At 41.3% G+C, this 18,321-nt stretch overlaps 2 protein-coding genes across 2 annotated transcripts; one reads left to right on the top strand and one right to left on the bottom strand.

Annotated features, from left to right (window-relative positions):
- Positions 1-11,258, top strand: thoc5 (THO complex 5). The gene is made up of 20 exons (XM_015373032.1): positions 1-53; positions 320-446; positions 1,426-1,569; positions 4,046-4,159; positions 4,539-4,636; positions 5,718-5,864; positions 5,960-6,074; positions 6,221-6,353; positions 6,454-6,531; positions 6,671-6,714; positions 7,697-7,796; positions 8,380-8,488; positions 8,616-8,717; positions 8,811-8,907; positions 8,984-9,095; positions 9,186-9,289; positions 9,363-9,450; positions 9,525-9,640; positions 10,816-11,006; positions 11,098-11,258. Exons 2-20 carry the CDS (start codon positions 351-353, stop codon positions 11,159-11,161), a joined length of 2,052 nt encoding a protein of 683 aa, XP_015228518.1. The 5' UTR covers positions 1-53; positions 320-350; the 3' UTR covers positions 11,162-11,258.
- A 2,266-nt stretch (positions 11,259-13,524) lies between these two features.
- Positions 13,525-17,429, bottom strand: nefh (neurofilament, heavy polypeptide). The gene is made up of 4 exons (XM_015373023.1): positions 16,622-17,429; positions 15,667-15,866; positions 15,441-15,565; positions 13,525-15,356 (listed from the first exon to the last, which is right to left on the bottom strand). The coding sequence occupies exons 1-4, from the start codon at positions 17,373-17,375 to the stop codon at positions 14,108-14,110; spliced, it is 2,328 nt and encodes a 775-aa protein (XP_015228509.1). The 5' UTR covers positions 17,376-17,429; the 3' UTR covers positions 13,525-14,107.
- Between the last annotated feature and the right edge of the window lie 892 nt (positions 17,430-18,321).

Below are 18,321 nucleotides of genomic sequence, written 5' to 3'. Positions count from 1 at the left end.
TTGGATTTTGACTTGTTAAGGCTTCCGTCGACAGCGACGTTTTGGGTGGCAAGGTATCTCAAACACTTTTTGATGTTAATTCACTATTAGGAATTAAATGTTATATTTTCTTTACTTAACTGATACGTGAAAGTTTTGAGCCATAATATCGAACTTTGTGTGCATGATACCCATTAGGCAAAAGCCCGTGTCTGGACCTTTGTTAGCTCGAAAGCTGTTAGCCGCTTAGCTACCACTGGCTATGTTGCTAACATTAGCTCGATGTTAATAGGGTATGTAACTGAGTTTGGATTTCTAATGTTGTTCTTCTTTTATCTAGAATACGTGGCTATATTTGCACCCAGTTAGCCATGTCAACTGATGCCTTAAAGAAGCGAAAGTCAAAGGTCATCCGCGGGGAAGGAGGAAACCCAGAGACGAAGCGAGGCCGGGGGGAGGTAGATCAGGTAGGCACCGATCCACAGAGCCTCCATTGGGAAACTATCTTCATTCTTTTCAATGTATTTTATAGCCGTCAGCATACGCTCAGGAATAAAGAGCAGTTATTTTAATTAGGCATGAAATACCAAAAATGTTCTTTATTATTTTCAGTAAAATATTATATAAATACAGCAACTAATAAGGAATAAATTAGAACACTTTACATTTGCCCCTACTAAAGATGTTTGAAAATACGTTGGACATTTTACATTAGGTGAAGGTTATCAGTACATAGTTACTCTAAAGACCCTGTTTAATCATGTTTAAACTAAGGAAGTGTGAATATGATGGTGAACCTTAAGCTGCCTGAGGCCTCCAGAAAGAAGATTGTGGCAGCCTGTAGCTCTGTTAACTGTCAAAAGAAGATAAAATCAGTTTACAAATGATGGGAAATGCAAAACAACTAATTTTTACACAGTCAGAGACAATAGCAGTTTTTCTCTTAAGCACAGAGTTGGAGGTGTTATGGTTTGTAGAAGCAGGCCATAGCTGGCTTACCTACATAAAATCCACAGTGACTTCTGCAGAGTGTCACGGCATGCATTAGGAAAATGTGGAACATTCTGTGAAACTATTAAAGCTGAATTTGCACGGGACCCTGCAAAGAGAAAAAAAGAAAAGCTTGTACAAAGTCAAATCCAAAACCTTAATATTTACAAGCAAAATACCCCCGAAGCATTGCTCAGCTGAAAGTGAGCAGAGGGGTAAATGATATCAGAGACTGGAAAGTGTATGGAAAGTTATCTCAGCCATAGGCGATTACACTAACTATTAGATAGCAGAGTGCCCTGAATATTTTAATAAGTGTCACTAGGTTAATTTCTAAGTATCACCAATATCTAATGATAATGTTTATCGCTGAATTTGTCATTGATTATTAGAACAACAAAAGAGGGATAGCTTTTAAATGCACTTGGATTCTTATTTTTGTTTTCATCTATTCAGGATGTGCGTTCCTATAATGAGGAGGGGGAGCTGGACGGCAGGGACCCTGAGTACGACTACCAGCAGTACAAAGAGTCCTGTGATAGTTTGGCCAAACTCATGAGCGAGATCCAGGAGCTAAAGGCTAATGGAGCCAAGGAGGGGGTAAGAACATTCAGTTCTCTTTCCAGTGTCATTAGGAGAAAATAAAAAAATATTTTTTGAAGTTGTCTCTCTCTTAGTGTTTATGTAAATACGAGTTTGACATTTGCAGTTAACAGTAGTTACACTTTCATTTCTATAGCTGACATCAGAATTAGGAAAGTAGAGTTATGTATAAAGCAATGCCTTTCAGATAGGGCTGGGCGATAATTCAATAACGATATATATCGATCGATAGACGTGTGGCGCAATAGAAAAAAAGCGGGTCGATAAAAGTTCGATTAAAAGAAACGCAGTTTTCCTTCCTTCTCATTGTAGCCTATCCTGTAGGTTTATGCTAGTCACTCCCAACCAATCGCAATCGCGGACCCAGGCACGCCGTCACAAAGCGCCGCCCTCTCAAACCACAACACAGAGCACATGAAGATGTCGCAGCAAGGAGAGGCGGAAGAAATTGTTCCAAAGAAGGGTTTTTGTAGTTTGCCCGTTTGGCAGTATTTCGGTCATGGCAAGTCGGACAAAAAACAAACCACAATCATCTGTTAAATGTGTAGGGAACCAGTGTAAACGAAGTCTGATAACTCAACCAACTTCCTTTTTTTTTTTTTTTTTTTTTTTTTTTTTTTTTTTTTTTTTATCATCTCAGCCGCTCACACCCGCAGGAGTATGAGCTGTGTCGGCGCGCGTCTGCGTTGTCCTCTGGAATCTTCGGGAATTTCGGCGTCCATTTATGTATTTGTTATATTTATTTTGGTCACTTTTCTGGTCACTTTAGTTTATTCTTTGTCAGTATTTAATAACATAACTCAGGTCTTTTAAGTTATTTTTCTTTAAAACAATTGTTATGGTTAAAAAAGTTGGTTAAATAAAGATTTAATTGGAAGTCTGTGTTTGTGTTCTTTATTAAAATTAAATCATTTAGCAATATCATAAAATGTCCAGGCAGAGCTGCACATAAAATATGGTTTCAAATCTTTTCAATAATTATCGATATCGATCAATATGCATTTTTTTTTTTTTATCGATAAGCTTTTTTTCTATATCGCCCAGCCCTACTTTCAGAGCTTAACATCTGCTATTCAACATAAAAGACCAAGTGTATTATATATATAAAAATATACACTACAGGCTACTTTTTCTCCTTCAACTAGTAGCCCATATTAACAGTGCGTAGGTGTCGCAGTGAACGAAAAGCCATCCCCAATCACTCCGCAGACACTCCGCTGCACCTCTCCCAAATTGTAACTGACCGCAGACAGGAGGCCGGCCTGTTTTGTTTTTATGACTGAAATTGCGGAAAACAACTCGTAAAGTTGGACCAGCTAGAAGATCAAGGTGCGCGAAAACGCTGGGACCCTTTTTCCACCTGGATCTCCGCTCTTTTTCGCCGTCATGTCCCTCCGTTGTCGGACTAAACTCGCCCACACTTCCTCATCGCCTCGGCCGTATCTAGACCCACAGCGTATAGCGCAGACCACGCTTCAATGTTGAGCATAAATCAAAAATGTCTGCGTCAAGCTCACTGCGACACACTGCTGCAGGAGTATAACCAGCCCTTTAAAGTCACGTACATCCTCTCAGTGAGTTCTGAGTGACTGTTGTGACTGGAATTCATCCAGGAATTCACAGAACCAAAATTAGAGTAACTTCCATAGGACTGAGATGTGTTTTAAGCTTGAATACCACGATAGACCAATGCTTGTGATGCTGCTTTGGTGTCAGATTTACAGGTTTGTGTCAAAAGGCAAATACAATACCAAACATACCTAACCACTAGGCCGCCACAAGGGAGTGGCGGTCTAGTGGTTAGGGCATAGAGCTTGGAATCCTGAGGTTCTGAGTTCAAGCCCCACTCCCACAGACTGCCACTTTGGGTCTCTGATCAAACATTCTCAACCCCACACTGCTCCCTGGGCGCCCCACGGTGGCAGCCCACTGCTCCTCAAGGGGATGGGTTAGAGAGGTAAATGTCTCCAATGTGAGACAAGTAAAGTTGAATTATTATTATTATCATTATTATACAGAGTTTAAAGGGCAAATTAGACCATATGTTTGGTATTAGGGAGCTGATTTGGAGTCTAACAACAAATCTGGTTGAAAGATGTCCTTTGCAGTTAGAATAGGTATAAGTGAACAGAACTGCATAGATCACTTGGGATTTTCTTCAACAAGACAGCAATTTTATGGGAAAGTTATAAGTCAGAGAGGAGTTGAGATATGGTGGAAAATTAAACTAATCCAACTTGGACAAAATCAAAACCAAAAAAATGGTTAGAATCCAGCGTAAACAGTTTGGTAGTGCTGTACTAATGTTAAAATGTAAACTTTTCTGCATTTTTGTGGACGTAGTTGTTCTTCAGGGAATCTTGTCTTGAAGCAATGATGCAGATAGTAGGTTCTCTCTTGTAGCTGCTGTATTTGCTCTGCAAAGGCCTTGAATATCTAACAAGTTTATTATTTATTTTTTTTTTTTTTTCAGAATGCGGAGGTGGAGCTGAGACGCATGCAGGGCTGCATCCACTTTATGAACCTGAAAAAACTCAACCGCCTGGCTCACATGAGGCTAAAGAAAGGAAGAGACCAGACCCATGAGGTAACCCACCCACAGATCTACAGAGTTATCCATAAAACATAGAATAAATGAAGTTGTTCTATTGCATGTATTCACAAAAAAATGCTGATACGAGTTTCCTTTGTGCTGATCACTGAAGGAATGTTGAACTAAGCACTTTTTTTCTTTGTAACATCTGACTGCAGTAGATGCCATAGTCTGCCTAAACAGTTTGTGTGCCGGTGTTAGAATGCAGATATTAGCTACATTTCACATTTAAGCATTTTAAGCTTTAATTGCACCAAAAACTGCTGTTCAGTCTTGGCATATTTTCCAGTATAAAGTATTGATTTTTATTTTTGGCCCACCTGGGTAATTCTTGGTGAAAAGTCTCACCTAGAATTTGTGCTTCTGTCTGCAGGCAAAACAAAAGGTGGATGTGCTTCATCTTCAGTTGCAGAACCTGCTCTATGAAGTCATGCATCTTCAGAAGGAGATCAGCAAGTGTCTGGAGTTCAAGTTAGTGCAATTCTATTAGGAAACTGTATGAACACTGACACTGGTTTAACTCGCTATATTAGATTCTAAGACAATGCTTCTTTTTGTCATATTATAGCCTCAGAGTTGGTTTCTATTTGTGATAATTGTTTTGAAGTGGTAGAAGTGTGACATACATTCATATCCAGCTCCGTTTACCCTGATACAACTGATCAAGTGCAACTAGCTGCATGCAGAAGTGATCAAATCTATAGTGTCCACCTCTGTTTATTTTATTCGTAGTATAAATCCAGTTTTAGATGATTATTAGACAACACTGGGAAAACAAATGTCATGGGGACCAAGATACACATTTGCATGCTGGTATAGGGGGAGTGGTCCCATCCCAGCAGGCACTGGGAATAGATGGTCAGTTGGTGCTTAGATATTTGGAACTAAGTATGGATGAATGAATGTTGGAAAATCCTCTGGGGGTTTTAACAGAAAACTTAAGAAGGGGATGGAGGCTCACCCAGCAGGACAGTAATCTGAACCACAACCAGGAGATGTTGGAATGGTTCAGTCTAAGCCCAACAAATAAGAATCTCTGGCTTTTGTTTCAATATATACAAACCAACTGAGCTGAATATATTTTGCACAGAATCGAAAATAATAAAGTCACTTAGTGCTCAAATGCGTGTCAGATGTACCACAAAATACACACAGGTTCATTAGTGAAAAGATGCTTTCATGGAATGGGTGTAAGCCACACTCTTCATTTTTGTTATTTGTAAAAATTGAAAACTATATTTTCTTGCCACTTTATACTTGTGTTTTACATAGTGATCTATAACAATACATACAGTAATGCATTCAAGTTTGTTCTTGTAAAAGTACTCATTTAATAGAAACTTATAGGGAGATGAATGCCTTTAGAATGCCCTGTACAAAAGGGATTATTACTTAAAGGTTTTGTGCTATTATTTAAACAGATGTACACAACAATGTCTAGTTTAAGCAATTCTTAAATCTTTGACTTTTCATTCCTGATGTCCATGTTTCATTTGACATGTTCAGATGCGGTGTTTTGTCTCGTTGATAATTTTTATCTATCCTGCTTCAGATCCAAGCATGAAGAAATTGACTTGGTGAGTGAAGAGGAGTTCTACCAGGATGCTCCGGAGGAGATTTCCAGGCCTAACCTCACAAGAAATGATCTCCACCAGCTCACTCTGGCGAGGCTGGACTGGGAGCTTGAACAGAGGAAGAGGTAAACGACTTGAAGCACAGTTGGTTTCACTCACTGCTTTTAGAAGTTCTTGGAGAAGAAAGAGATTTGGGTGAATGCTTAATTTCTAAATTCAGGTTGGCGGAGAAATACAAGGAGTCACTATCTATGAAGGAGAAAATTCAGAAGAGCATTGAGGTGAAGAAGGAGCATCTGAGAAGCCTTCAGCCGGGACTCAACGGCATCATGCAGGTAAATGAGAACCACAATCTCTCTATTGATGCTATTGCCCAAAATGAGGGTTTGATTTGAAAAAGTTAACTGGTTTTTAGTCTTGCTTTCAGCTGCTTGAACTGCTCTGAAGTGAACATCACCCCCCTTGTGCTTTGTCTCCAAAGGCGTCTCTCCCAGTGCAGGACTACCTGTCCATGCCGTTTGAAAAGACCCAAAAGCAGGCAGAGATAGCTCGCCACCTTCCTCCACCGCTCTACGTACTTTTTGTTCAAGCAAATGCTTACGGCGAAGCATGTGGTGAGTCGAACAGAATTTACTTTGAATAAAGAGCAAAGTTTGGGTTTAACAAATCACAATCTTCTGTCTGGTAACTGAGTTGTTTTTATTTATACTTCAGACAAGAACCTGAGTGTGTCCATCTGTGGTGACGTGGACGAAGCCAGGGCTCTTTCCAAACCTCCTGATGATTCTCAAGGTGCATGCCTGTCTATATGTACGCTATTGCAGTCTGCCTGCTTTGAAAAACAAAAAAACCTTTGGGTTGTCACATCTGTCCATTTTGCTGGATTTTTTTTATATAATTGTTATTTAAAATGTTTAATTTCTGTTCCCAGATGATGAGAGCGATTCAGATGCAGAGGAGGAGCAGGAGAAAACAGTGAGTTTCAGTTTAGGTCTTTACTCCAGGATACACACACACACACACAAACACACACAGAGGTTAGTGAGTTCAGGAGTTTTATAAATATACTCGTCTCTGTGCTGAACACACACCCCATCGTTAGAGTTTTGCTTTCCACACGGTGTGGTGTGGTGGATCAGAAAGTAATGGCAATCGATCGATGTGTGGATCAGGAGGGGAGTGGGGGATTCTGGGAAATATTTACCTAGATCGGGGAGGTGACTGTAACCTGAGTCCATCTGGGACGTGCAACCTCAGCTCTACAAAAAAGCTGGCTTTTCTCATCACAGCGGCTGCTGCCAGGAGGAACCTTTAGTGAAATAAGAATAAAATGAGAATTAAATACATTTAAGTCGGGAGGGGGAGAATAATAATTTGAGCATTTTGCATGTATAAGGAAGCCTTAAAGAAGATTGTGGATTATGAAAGATGTTTATTTCCATTTTTTATTCTCACCCACATAGCATTAAGTTTTAGCCGATCATCCATCTGCCGGTACTTATTTATCCCTCCTTCCCGGTTTTCCATTCATCCATCTGCACAATTATTTCTGCTCTGCCTATTATTAATAAACTGACTGCTTTATTCAGGCATGTTGTGCCGTGTTCAGCATGCTGACACTGCTTTTTGATACTGGAGTTGGTCATAATGTTATAGCCTTCTTGTATGGTGCGTCTGCTCCACCATTGTGCTCACTAACTCTGCCATTTGATTCTGCAAACTTGTCTTTTGAAAGGGAAAAAAAAGTTGGAGAACCCATTGAAATGGTTCACTCTGGGATTATGTTAAATCTGTATATTTTATCTTATTCTATATGTGTGGTTTAATCACAGCTTCATTGTTTTCTTTTAAACCCATTTGGCTAAATTCTTGTTTGATTGTGTTTCATAAATGACATCATCAGATACCTCCCACTTTTTTGTCTCATTTTATTTCTTTGTACCTCTTTGTTTAACAGAAGAGAAGGAGGCCGACCGTGGGTGGACAGCTGGACGACAAAAGACGAGAGATGCTTAAAAGACATCCTCTGTCTCTTAACCTGGACCTTCAGTGCAAAGGTATCTCATGCCAGTACATCCATACTTGTATGAGACAGAAGCTGTAAGCTGCTCTGCTGTGACACAGCTTGACCCTAGTGTTCCCTCTGCTGGCAACGAAAGGAAAGTGGTGACAGATTATGGGGGAGATCTGCATTGCAGGCGTAACTCTACCTTAGTGGGAGGGGAAGGGAGGAGGCAAACGGAGGTATTTGCTTGCAGCACCGTAGATCTGCAGAACCTACACCTTGTAAGCATTTTCTCACTTGTGCTTTTGTCTCTACTGCTTCCTCCTTCATGTTTTTTTTCTCCTCTGCTGCCAGCAGCCCTTTTTAGTGCAGGAATAGCGAAAAGCGAGCAGTGTAGGTGTGAGTGAGTGACGGCGTGTCGCTGAGTTCAGTGTTGCTGCAGAGAGTGGATGTTTAAAGACATCCATCAGCATGTTGTGGGCTCCCTAGGTGACACTTGCTGCTACTTGCTGGCCACGCCCTATTATTGCTCCTTAACAAGCTGCAGCGTGAGGTTTAATGAAAGGATGATGAGAAGGTAAGAAATAACAGTGAATTAGCCTTTTCAGTGTGTCTTTTTCTCATTGTCCCTACAGATGGCAGCACTCTGCATCTCTACTTCTTCTACCTGATGAATCTGAATATTATGACTGTTAAGACTAAAGTCTCAACCTCTACTGACCTCAACACGGCAATCAGCGCTGGGTGTGTGCAAACTAAATAATCTAACAGCCTATGTACATTTTAGGGTTCGCATATAATCCTGAGAACATCTGGATGTTTTTTCCTGATGAAATCAATCGCTAATCAATAACGGTTTTCTTTTCTCCAGAGAGCTTCTTAAATCCGACACTCTCCTCAGCTGTCTCTACTCCAGCGACCAGGGAAGAGAAACCCCCAATCCAGCAAATCGCTACCAGTTTGATAAAGTTGGGTAAGAACATTAAGCCGTCACATTTAGTGAAAGCGATTACGGTTTGACATTTTAATTTATTCCTGTAGGACTGACATTTAATTTATTTTTTAGGATAGTTTCTTTCTCTGATTATGTGGATGAGCTGGGATATCCCTACATGTGGGTTCAGAATCTGGGAGGGCTTCATTTTCCTAGTGAAACATCAGAGGTGAGTGCTGACATCATGGGGTGTGTAGGGGGAGCAAAGCTACAGCTAGTAAAAGCTAGCTTCTGTCTTTTTCCAGGGCGTATTGGTGGGCAGTTCCCTTAGCGCCAGTCACATGGAGAGTACCATGAAGCTACTGAAGGGACGAGTCCAGTCCCGCTTGGCTCTGAACAAACAGTTTGCTTCTTTAGGTGCTTCATTTAACCATTTTTTATTTTTATTATAACAAAAAATCCTGATTGTGACTCTGTATAAAACAATGATTGTGTTTGTGGCTGCAGAGCACAGCATCATCCCAATCACCAGCGAGTGTCAGCACCTCTTTCCTGCCAAGATCGTCTCCCGTTTGGCTCGCTGGACCACCATCAGCCAGCAGGAGTACACGGTAAATGACAGAAAAAGCAAACTTATTAAGCTGTATTTGTTCAAGGTTTCATACAGTGTCGTGTTTTCTCCAGGAACTGTCCTTTACTCGCCATGTTAGTGAAGCAGGACTGGCCAGGGAGACGGATCTGTACTTTATGGGTGTCGTCGAAAGAGGCACAGGTAAAGCCGCTCACAGAGAAGAGAGTCATTTGGTTTGAATCTCATTCCAAACGTTAAGTCTGTTTACCTTTCAGCCCGTCTGCACGCTGCTGTGGTCCTGAGTCCCCGCTACCCAGAGATTTCTCCGCTGTTCTCCCTGTCCCTCAACTGGAAAGGAGAGCGCAGTGGACGCACCGACGACAACCTGAGAGTACGCGCATCTCTGTTCATTTTACCCTCCTATTGTGCTCCTGTTCTGGTTTCAATCCTATAATTCAAACAGTGCTTCCATAGTGTTGTTTTTCCTTTAAATTTGTTGGTTACTTCTCATCCATGAAAATAATTGTATTTTATCAGCATTGATTGGCATAAAGTAGTGGATTTAAAAAAAAAAAATAGAGATAGAAATAAGCTGTCATTGCAGACTTTCTGATACAAGAAGAACCCGTTGATACTTTGTAGGATCATCTTTTCTCCAAACAACTTTTGGGATTTTTCTTTACCTCTTTTGCAATACTTTAAAACCTTTAAACCAAAGTCTGATTTAGCAGGAGAGATTTACTCTGATCTAAACCAGGTATATCAATTACCATTGCTAAAAGGCTGTTGCTCTGTTATCTTTATATATAATAATTTGGTCAAGAGCAGAATAGTCTTTAGATTTAGGCGTGTTGTACAGGAATTGCATCTAAAAGTGGCAGCATCCTGTTGAAGGACTGGAATATGATAGTCCTGCTGTAATCAGTTTCCTAGAAGGTGTGGTTGTTAACAACCTCCCAACAGGTTTTCTTCCAGGACTACAAGCTCCACAAACTTGGATCATTCTTCTGTCTCGCCTGTAGAGAGTATTCCCTCAGCATGATGCTGCTTCCACCATGTTTTACTAAGAGATATTAAAGCTTTTCTGCAGCACCATCTTTTCAAACCTGTAGTTTTAAATACTTTCTGCATTTATTCGATGATGGCTAGACTAGAACGTTGCTATATGAGGCAATCATTAGGATATTATAACCTAACCATATGTAAAACTTCTTCCCGGCTCACTTGCTGATCCTCATTGTTCATTCTGCTTCACTGTACCCAATGAACAAGCAGATGGTTCATTTATAGTGAAGTTGGATTATGCATCAATTTATGTAACATCTAAAGGAAACTGGATTTTTTTTTTTGATGGTCTAAATGGTGCTGAGAATTCATCAGTTTTTTTTTTATTTCATAAACTACCGTTTTTAAAACTATGCCCACTTTTTCTTCACCTTCACTATGGATTACTTAGGTTTATATTGGAAAAGTGACAATATATTGAAAATTCATGGGGTGTGACTCCTTTTGTAAAACTTTATGTGATGTTCTGTTATCTTACTTCGCTTTTACATCTTTTTTTAGGCCATGGAGAGTGAAGTGAATGTGTTCAAAAATGAGCTACAGGGACCAAAACCAGGACACCAGCTCCTGACCAATCAGATTGCACGGCTGTGTGTCTGTTTGGATGTTTACTTGGAGACAGAAGTGCAAGATGACAGTGTGGAGGGACCCCGTGAGTTCCCACGAGAAAAGATGTGTCTGCGCACCGTCAGGTATCCAGTAGATCTATAAATCTGTACACTATTTAAAATCAAATTAGAATAAATGTACATTAAACATTCTCGCTCTCTTTTTCAAATCCAGGGGTCCAAACCGGCTGAAGCCGTTCAAGTATAATCACCCTCAGGGCTTCTTCAGTCACCGTTGAACCTGCGTAAAATGTAATAAAAGTTTGTACCTCTTTGCAACATGGTCTCCTTTTTAAACATTTTCTTAATAAATTCTTGAACACCTCTCTGGTGCATCTTGGCTCTTTTTTTTATAAAAGATCATCTTCATCTGATATCTTGATTATTCTCCATTCTCCAGCCTTTATCTGTCCTGCTCTATTTATAGGTCTGTGAGAGCAGGCTGGTAATTCCATTGTGGTTCATTGGAGTAAGCTGAGTCATTTCCACAGAGTAAAACAGCTACAGAGGGCAGCGTTTTTCTCTGACTGTAGGTAGCCTTTGTCCTCTCTGTTATTGTTCTGGCTTTGATAGCAAAATGGCTCTTGGTTGACAAAACTACCGGGATTCATTTCACTTTGATAAAGTAACAGGAGGGGGATGTTTCTAAGACCAGTTCAGGAAGATTTGAACTATGTATTTTTTCTCCTAGGAATTTGGCAGGGAATCACCAATCTGAATGGTTCTTTAGACAGTTCAATACTTATCCTCTGTTGAGCAAAGAAATGTTTACATTGAAGAACATCCCGTCCCAGATGGCATAGAGATAGATGTGTGTTTAGTGTGCTGGAATTTAAGAGCACTGGTGCTAATGATGTGCTAATCCTTGAACTGATTTTTTCACAAATGTATTTGAGTTTTGTTTAGAGGATTTTTTTTTTTATATATATTTAGCAAAATGTTATTTTGAGGTGAAAGGGGACGATACAGTAATCTTTAAAGTGTGTTGTGCATTTATTTACAACCCATCTAAAGCAATACCTTCAGAACAACCTGTCTTATTACAGTGGTAGATATTCTGAGCATATTTTTTCCCCTTTTGCACCAGTTTACCATTTCATTTTGCAAAAATAGCTCAAGCTTTAAATAAATGCAAAGCACCTGATTAGGCCATTCTAACATATGGATAATTTGATCCTTAGCTACATGGTTACGACTCTTTGCTGCGTGTTCACATCATGCCGCCTCAAACGTGTTATTCACCTCCACCCATCTAGCCATAAAATCTATCCAGTTTTCCTGATCCCTAATAATATCACCTCAGTATAATAGTAGTACCACCATATTTCAGAGAAGAAATAATTTTTCTCCTTCACTGTTCCTTCACAAAACAGTTGTACATAATATGCATAGGTAGACTCTGTTTAGTACTTGACTTACAAACTTGATTTTGTTTAGGAGAATTAGAATAAGTTGAATTTATTAAACTTATAACTGGAAAATATAAAAATAGTTGAGCCTTACAATGTAAAAAGCCAACAGTTTTTCACTGAGTGGATCATAGTAACTTATTTTATAATGCTTTGTGAAGGCCCAAAGTTATTTCTGGGTATAAATCATCAAATTTAGCTTGTTCTGACATATAAAGCCTTACCATTGTTGCATTCTTGCAATCAAAAACAAATACTGTGGTCTTTCCAGCAAGTGGCTGGATGACATCCTAAATCATCCACTCTATGATATTACATCCCTAGGGGAAAAAAAGATTAAACTGATGATCTGCTACTATCAATGATCAGGGATCTATTTTTAGTGCATGTGCAGAATGCATCTAAAACATGCTGCTGTGATGGGAGGGGCTGAGGACAGAGAGGTTGGAAGGAAAAGCTGCAGGAGGAAGAGGGATTCCTTCACCCTTTAAAATCAGTGCTCTGCAGATTTTTAGCCAAATTCTATCACAATTATCCTCAGTCAGCAAAAAGAGCAGCTTAGTGAGTTGTCCCATCTAAATAAAACTACTAAAGCATGTTTTTTTGTTTTGTTTTTTTTTTAAGTCATGGTGTCATTTTTCCAAGTCTGAGGTTTTTCATTGGAGGAAAACCACACCCTGTTTCTGCAGCATTTTGCAGCCCTGGAACTTACAGACTTATCATTGCTCAATTGGACAATTACCTGGAAAGAGCAGTGCTTCTCATTATATCGATGTAACCATAATCAAATAGATCCATATGTATTGATTAAAACAATGTTGTTCTATAAAAGAACAACCCTCCACACTCAACTGGGCATCTTATCCCTCACTTTGGTTATAAGGAATCAATTATCTTAATTTGGATCAGAAAGGTGCTACTCTCATGGGTTCTTGTTTTGAGTGGAGTTTATGTGGCTGCTCTGATTTATACATCGATGCCAGTTGTGGAGGAAGGGCACAGCTCCCCCTCTCTTCATCCGCAATGCAGTGCAGTAACTCCCAGCCTTTACCTTTGTGGCCCACACCTTGTATGGGCGCCCCTGACACTTCATTAATCTTGTATTTTCCATATTTCTGCAAGGCGGTTATATCAAAATAAAAGAAAAATGATATCAAACAGATATTTCCTTTTTTCAATTGTTTATTTACCATTTTATGTTGCATATCCTCAGCAGTTTATACATAGCACAATCATTGTCCTAGCATTTGCAGACCGGAAGAGTGAGATGCCACCATTCACCTGTCTGGAGAAGCAGCATTAAGGTGTGCAACGAGCAAAATTCAAGTCTTCCTTTATATATCAATCTGTAAATATAATATAGAGAGTTTTTTTTTCTCATTTAATAAACATATGTTCACTATTGCTCACAATCATTAGCTTGACATCTCTGCCCTTACAGGCTGGTGTGGGTGCAGCAGGGTCCTGCCATCCTCACCAGGATTCAGTTTAAATGCACTTGTTATCATTAAGGGCGGCTGTCACATTCAGAGGAGTTTATAGCATTCTGCATTCACTACAGTCATACACCAGAAGCTTCAGGGGGTATGTAATGGCCATACTTGGGAAGCAGTGGGGTTATTTGCTACAGAAATCAATATTGCTTACATACTGTTACCAGTCTAAACAGCTGGGTACGTCCAGCTCCATCCTGCTCTACACCCTTCCCCTCCCTCTGTCCCACTCAGTTCTTTGGCATCTCCTTCTCCTCCACATGTAAAATCGCAGCGATAAGTCTTACTTCTTGGCCTTTTCCTCCTTGGTTTCCTTTGACTCAGTGCTAGAGGACTTTTCAGGCTTGTCCCCCTTTGCTTCTTCTTTACTCTCCTCTTTGCTCTTCTCTACTTGCTTCTTCTCATCCTTTTTGCTCTCCACTTTCTCCGGTTCTACCTTAGGTGCAGGCTTTTCCTCTGGCTTTTTCTCCTCCTTGCTCTCAGTCTTCTCAGGCTTTTTCTCCTCCTTGCTCTCAGTCTTCTCAGGCTTNGGCTTTTTCTCCTCCTTGCTCTCAGTCTTCTCAGGCTTTTTCTCCTCCTTGCTCTCAGTCTTCTCAGGCTTCTTCTCCTCTTTGCTTTCAGTCTTCTCGGGCTTCTTCTCCTCTTTGCTTTCAGTCTTCTCGGGCTTTTCCTCTGGCTTCTTCTCCTCCTTCTTGCTTTCAGTTTTCTCAGACTCTAATTTCTCCTGTTTGGGAGCAGAGGGCTTCTCCTCTTTAACAGGAGCGCTGACTTCAGGCTCAGGCTTTGCAGCAGGTTTGTCCTCGGCGGTCTTGCTGGGAGTCTCAGGTTTCGTAGTTTCTTCTTTTTCTTTCTCTTCCTTCTTTGCATCGGGTTTTTCCACCTTCTCTGGCTCTTTCTCCTTGGGTTCCTGCTTCTTCTCCTCCTTTACAGGCTTGTCTTTCTCCTTTTGCTCCTCTTTGGCTGGCTGAGGCTTTTCCTTTTTCTCCTCCTTTGGGATGTCTTTGGCATCGTCAGACTTAGCGCTCTCCTTTACTGGAGATTTTGGTTCGGGGGTCTTGGGAGGAGGGGATTTGGATTCGGGGGACTGACTGGGAGGGGATTTTGACTCATCGCCTGCAGGGGACTTGGCAGGTGATTTGGGCATAGGGGATTTAGCTGCTGGTGATTTTGATTCTGGAGATTGAACAGGAGATTTAGTTTTCTCTTCTTTGCCTTCTTCCTCGTTCTCTTCTTTTCCCTCCTCTTTTTCTTCCTCTTCTGTCTCTTCTTTTCCTTCATCCTCTTCAGCTTCTTCCTCCTCCTTGGTTTCCTCTTCTTCTTTTTCCTCTTCCTCCTCTTTCTCTTCTTCCTCCTCCTCATCTGCCTCCTCTGTCACCTCTGTCACCTGTGTCTCATCTGTCTGCTCCTCCACAATCACTGTATCCGAGATCTCCTCGCTTTTTACTTTGACATGGCCTGAGATCCTGCTCTCCAGATAGGTGTATGGGGAGCCACCTGAAACATAGCGATTCTCCTCTCCCTCAAGTAGCTTCCTGTTTCAAAATCAGAGATGGAAAATAAAACATTTGCTGATCGTAAATAGAAAATGTAATGGATGCTCTTTGATCCTGACAAACCTGTATGCAGCAATCTCAATATCTAAAGCCATCTTTACATTCAGGAGCTCCTGATAATCCCTCAGCTGGCTCGCCATCTCCCATTTGGTTGTTTTCAGCTCATTGTCAAGTTGGTTGATGGTCTCCTACAAAATTAAATCACAAAATATTCCAATTAAGAGATAAAACAGAGGTTTTGAGAAGTTCATTAATGGACAAAAGTGCATATCTGTGCAGATGGTCCTGCCTGAAGGGAGCTGATGTCATCCTGGTGTCTGTCTTCACTCTCCATCCGCTGCCTCTCCAGTGACTCCTTGGCTCCTCTGAGGGTCTCCAGCTCGATGGTGCGGCTCTGGAGCTGACGGCGGTACTCTGCAATCTCTTCCTGGGTTCCACGGATGGCATCCTGGTTTGACCTGGCAGCGTCAGACAGGCGCTCCATGCGTACTGCCGGGATGTAGAAAAAATCGACAGAATTTTAAACATTCAGATGCCCTATTATTGTTATAGTTTCACATAACTGATTTTCATTTTTTTTTTCTCCCTTCAGTCATCCTGAGACATTTGGTGAGTTATCTCCCTATCCACTGGAGGCCTGAATAACCTTGACACTGTCCATCTGTCAGTCAGTCTGACTCAGCTTTCTCCCCTTCAGGAGAAACATCCTTGTCTGTTCTGCAGTCAGTCTGGAGGTCATGCAGCTTTTGCTCTTTGCAAGTTTTTCTAACACATTTGTAGGATCTGTAGCACTTTACAAGCCGAAATGAGTGACACTGTTTGCAAATAATTTTCATACTGGGGGAAACTATTTAATCTGCATGCAGCTAGAAGAACAAATTAGAAGAAACACCAGGTGAAAATCTGTCCTGCTGCATCCTATGCAATCTAATGTCCTTGAGGATCTTTCTCTTGTGCATCCATAATCAACATAATAAAGAGGTGCACTGCATGCAATGGAAGCAAGCCAGACTGCGGATGAGTATCCTATTAGTGTGCCATCTCACACCTGCAGAGTTTGTGCTGCATCGATGCAACTGCAGTCCAATAATTTAAATCCAAAATGTGTGTCAAAAAGGTAGTTTCTATCCAATTTTGTTTCTTTAAAAAGTGTGTAACCTGTACTGCAATGCAAAGTTGTTTTATGTGAAAATGATGCACAATAACTTTGTAGATATGTCTGAAAAGTTTACCTCTAACCTCACCTTTGAACCACTGCTCTGCGTGCACTGCGCTCTTTGACGCGTGGCTGTCCAGTTGGGAACGGATCTCTCTCAAAGCGCTGGTAACGTCCGCTCTCATCGTGTCCCTCAGGTCAAAGCTCACCTGAGCGCCATCGATTTGCGCCAGAAGTTCTGCCACCTCTTCCTCGTGGTTTTTCTTAAGGAAAGCCGCCTCCTCCTCCAGGGCGCCGAGCTTCTTGTCCAGCTCCATCCGTGCCAGACGGCACTCCTCCACGTACTTCTTCATGGTGCGCGCTGCAGCCTCCAGCTCCTCCCGGTTGCGCGCCTCATCCTCCAGTCTTGCTCGCAGGTGCTGGATGTCTTCATCCAGGTGTTCGTGCTCTAAGGCAGCGCGGGTCTTCTCCCCGGTCAGCTGCTGCAGCAGACCCCTCAGGTCGTTCAGCTCCCGCTCGTAATGCTCCCCAACAGAGACGCGCCCGGCTTGGTTCTGCCGCAGCGCCGCTGCTTCAGCCTCCAGGTTGCGGTTGTGCATCTCCAGGTTGCGCACCTTATCGATGTAGCCTGCGAAGCGGTCATTGAGAGCCTGCAGGATCTCCTTCTCACTCCTCCGAGCCATGTCGCCGTTGAAGGTCTCCAGGCTTTCCATGGAGGACGGCTGGCTGTAGGCGAGACGGCGGCGCTGCTGAGAGTGGAAGCCGCTGGAGGACACGGATGCTGGCCGAGCCTTGCGGTACGAGCCGGGGCCCGTGAAGTGGTGGTCCAACGAGAAACTCATGTTTGCTGGGCCGGAGGAGAACTGACTGCAAAGGAAGGAGAGAGCTGCGCTTTTATAGGAGGGAGGGAGAAATCTCCAGTCAGCACAAGGACACTGGCTCTTATTAAAGAGACATCTTTTCCTCCCCATAAAACCTGCGCAGAAATCAACTGATCACATTGAGCACCTGGGATGCAGCAACTCACACCTTAATATGAACTTTAGATCATGCAACATGCACCTCAGACATGTGAAGTTAAGACGAAAAAAACACAACAAAAAAAAACAGCACTGAATCATTAAAAATTAATTTTATTTTGAATACCTACTTTACAAGCATCTGGGATTTTCTAAAAGTATTTTGAAATTGTGAAAACATATAAACAGTAAACTGAGAATGTTTGGTGTGTTCTGCTGATTTAGGCTATTTATTTTCCTCTGTGTGCTCCTGCAGTGAGTTTGCAGATCATCCCTCCAGGGGATCATCTCAGCTGCTGAGACAACTACACTCACAGCACCATGCAAAAGTATTCACATTCCTGAAACATTTTTCCATCTTTTGTCAAGTTTCAACCCAAAGCTCTATAATAAAACAAAACAGAATAGTGTGTGATTGAGAAACTGGTCATATATGATTCTTTACATTATATCTAGAAAAAGAAAAAAAAGTAAGCCATTTTTGTAATACTACTGGACTTTTAATTCATATTGCCCTCAAAATAACCTTATTTATCTTTGCACATTCTTCCCCGCTTTTGTTCCTATGTATATATCAAGTATAATGGAATAAAAAAAAACTATATCAGCAAGTTTTACATTTAGAATGCCAAATCAGCACATTACAGAGCCGCCTTTTGACTTCACCTTTGTTAAGTCAAAATCTATCTATCTATCTATCTATCTATCTATCTATCTATCTATCTATCTATCTATCTATCTATCTATCTATCTATCTATCTATCTATCT

Source organism: Cyprinodon variegatus, unplaced genomic scaffold (assembly GCF_000732505.1).
Source record: "Cyprinodon variegatus isolate N-32 unplaced genomic scaffold, C_variegatus-1.0 Scaffold80, whole genome shotgun sequence".
NCBI lineage: Eukaryota > Metazoa > Chordata > Actinopteri > Cyprinodontiformes > Cyprinodontidae > Cyprinodon > Cyprinodon variegatus.
Note: the sequence above shows the minus strand (reverse complement) of the source record. Positions and strands in the feature narration are given on the sequence as shown.

Coding starts and splice junctions, on each gene's coding strand:
- thoc5 (XM_015373032.1), top strand. CDS start 351: ATGTCAACTGATGCCTTAAAGAAGCGAAAGTCAAAGGTCATCCGCGGG. Junction 8,718..8,810: donor TACCAGTTTGATAAAGTTGG/GTAAGAACATTA, acceptor TTTATTTTTTAG/GATAGTTTCTTTCTCTGATT. Junction 8,908..8,983: donor TTCCTAGTGAAACATCAGAG/GTGAGTGCTGAC, acceptor GTCTTTTTCCAG/GGCGTATTGGTGGGCAGTTC.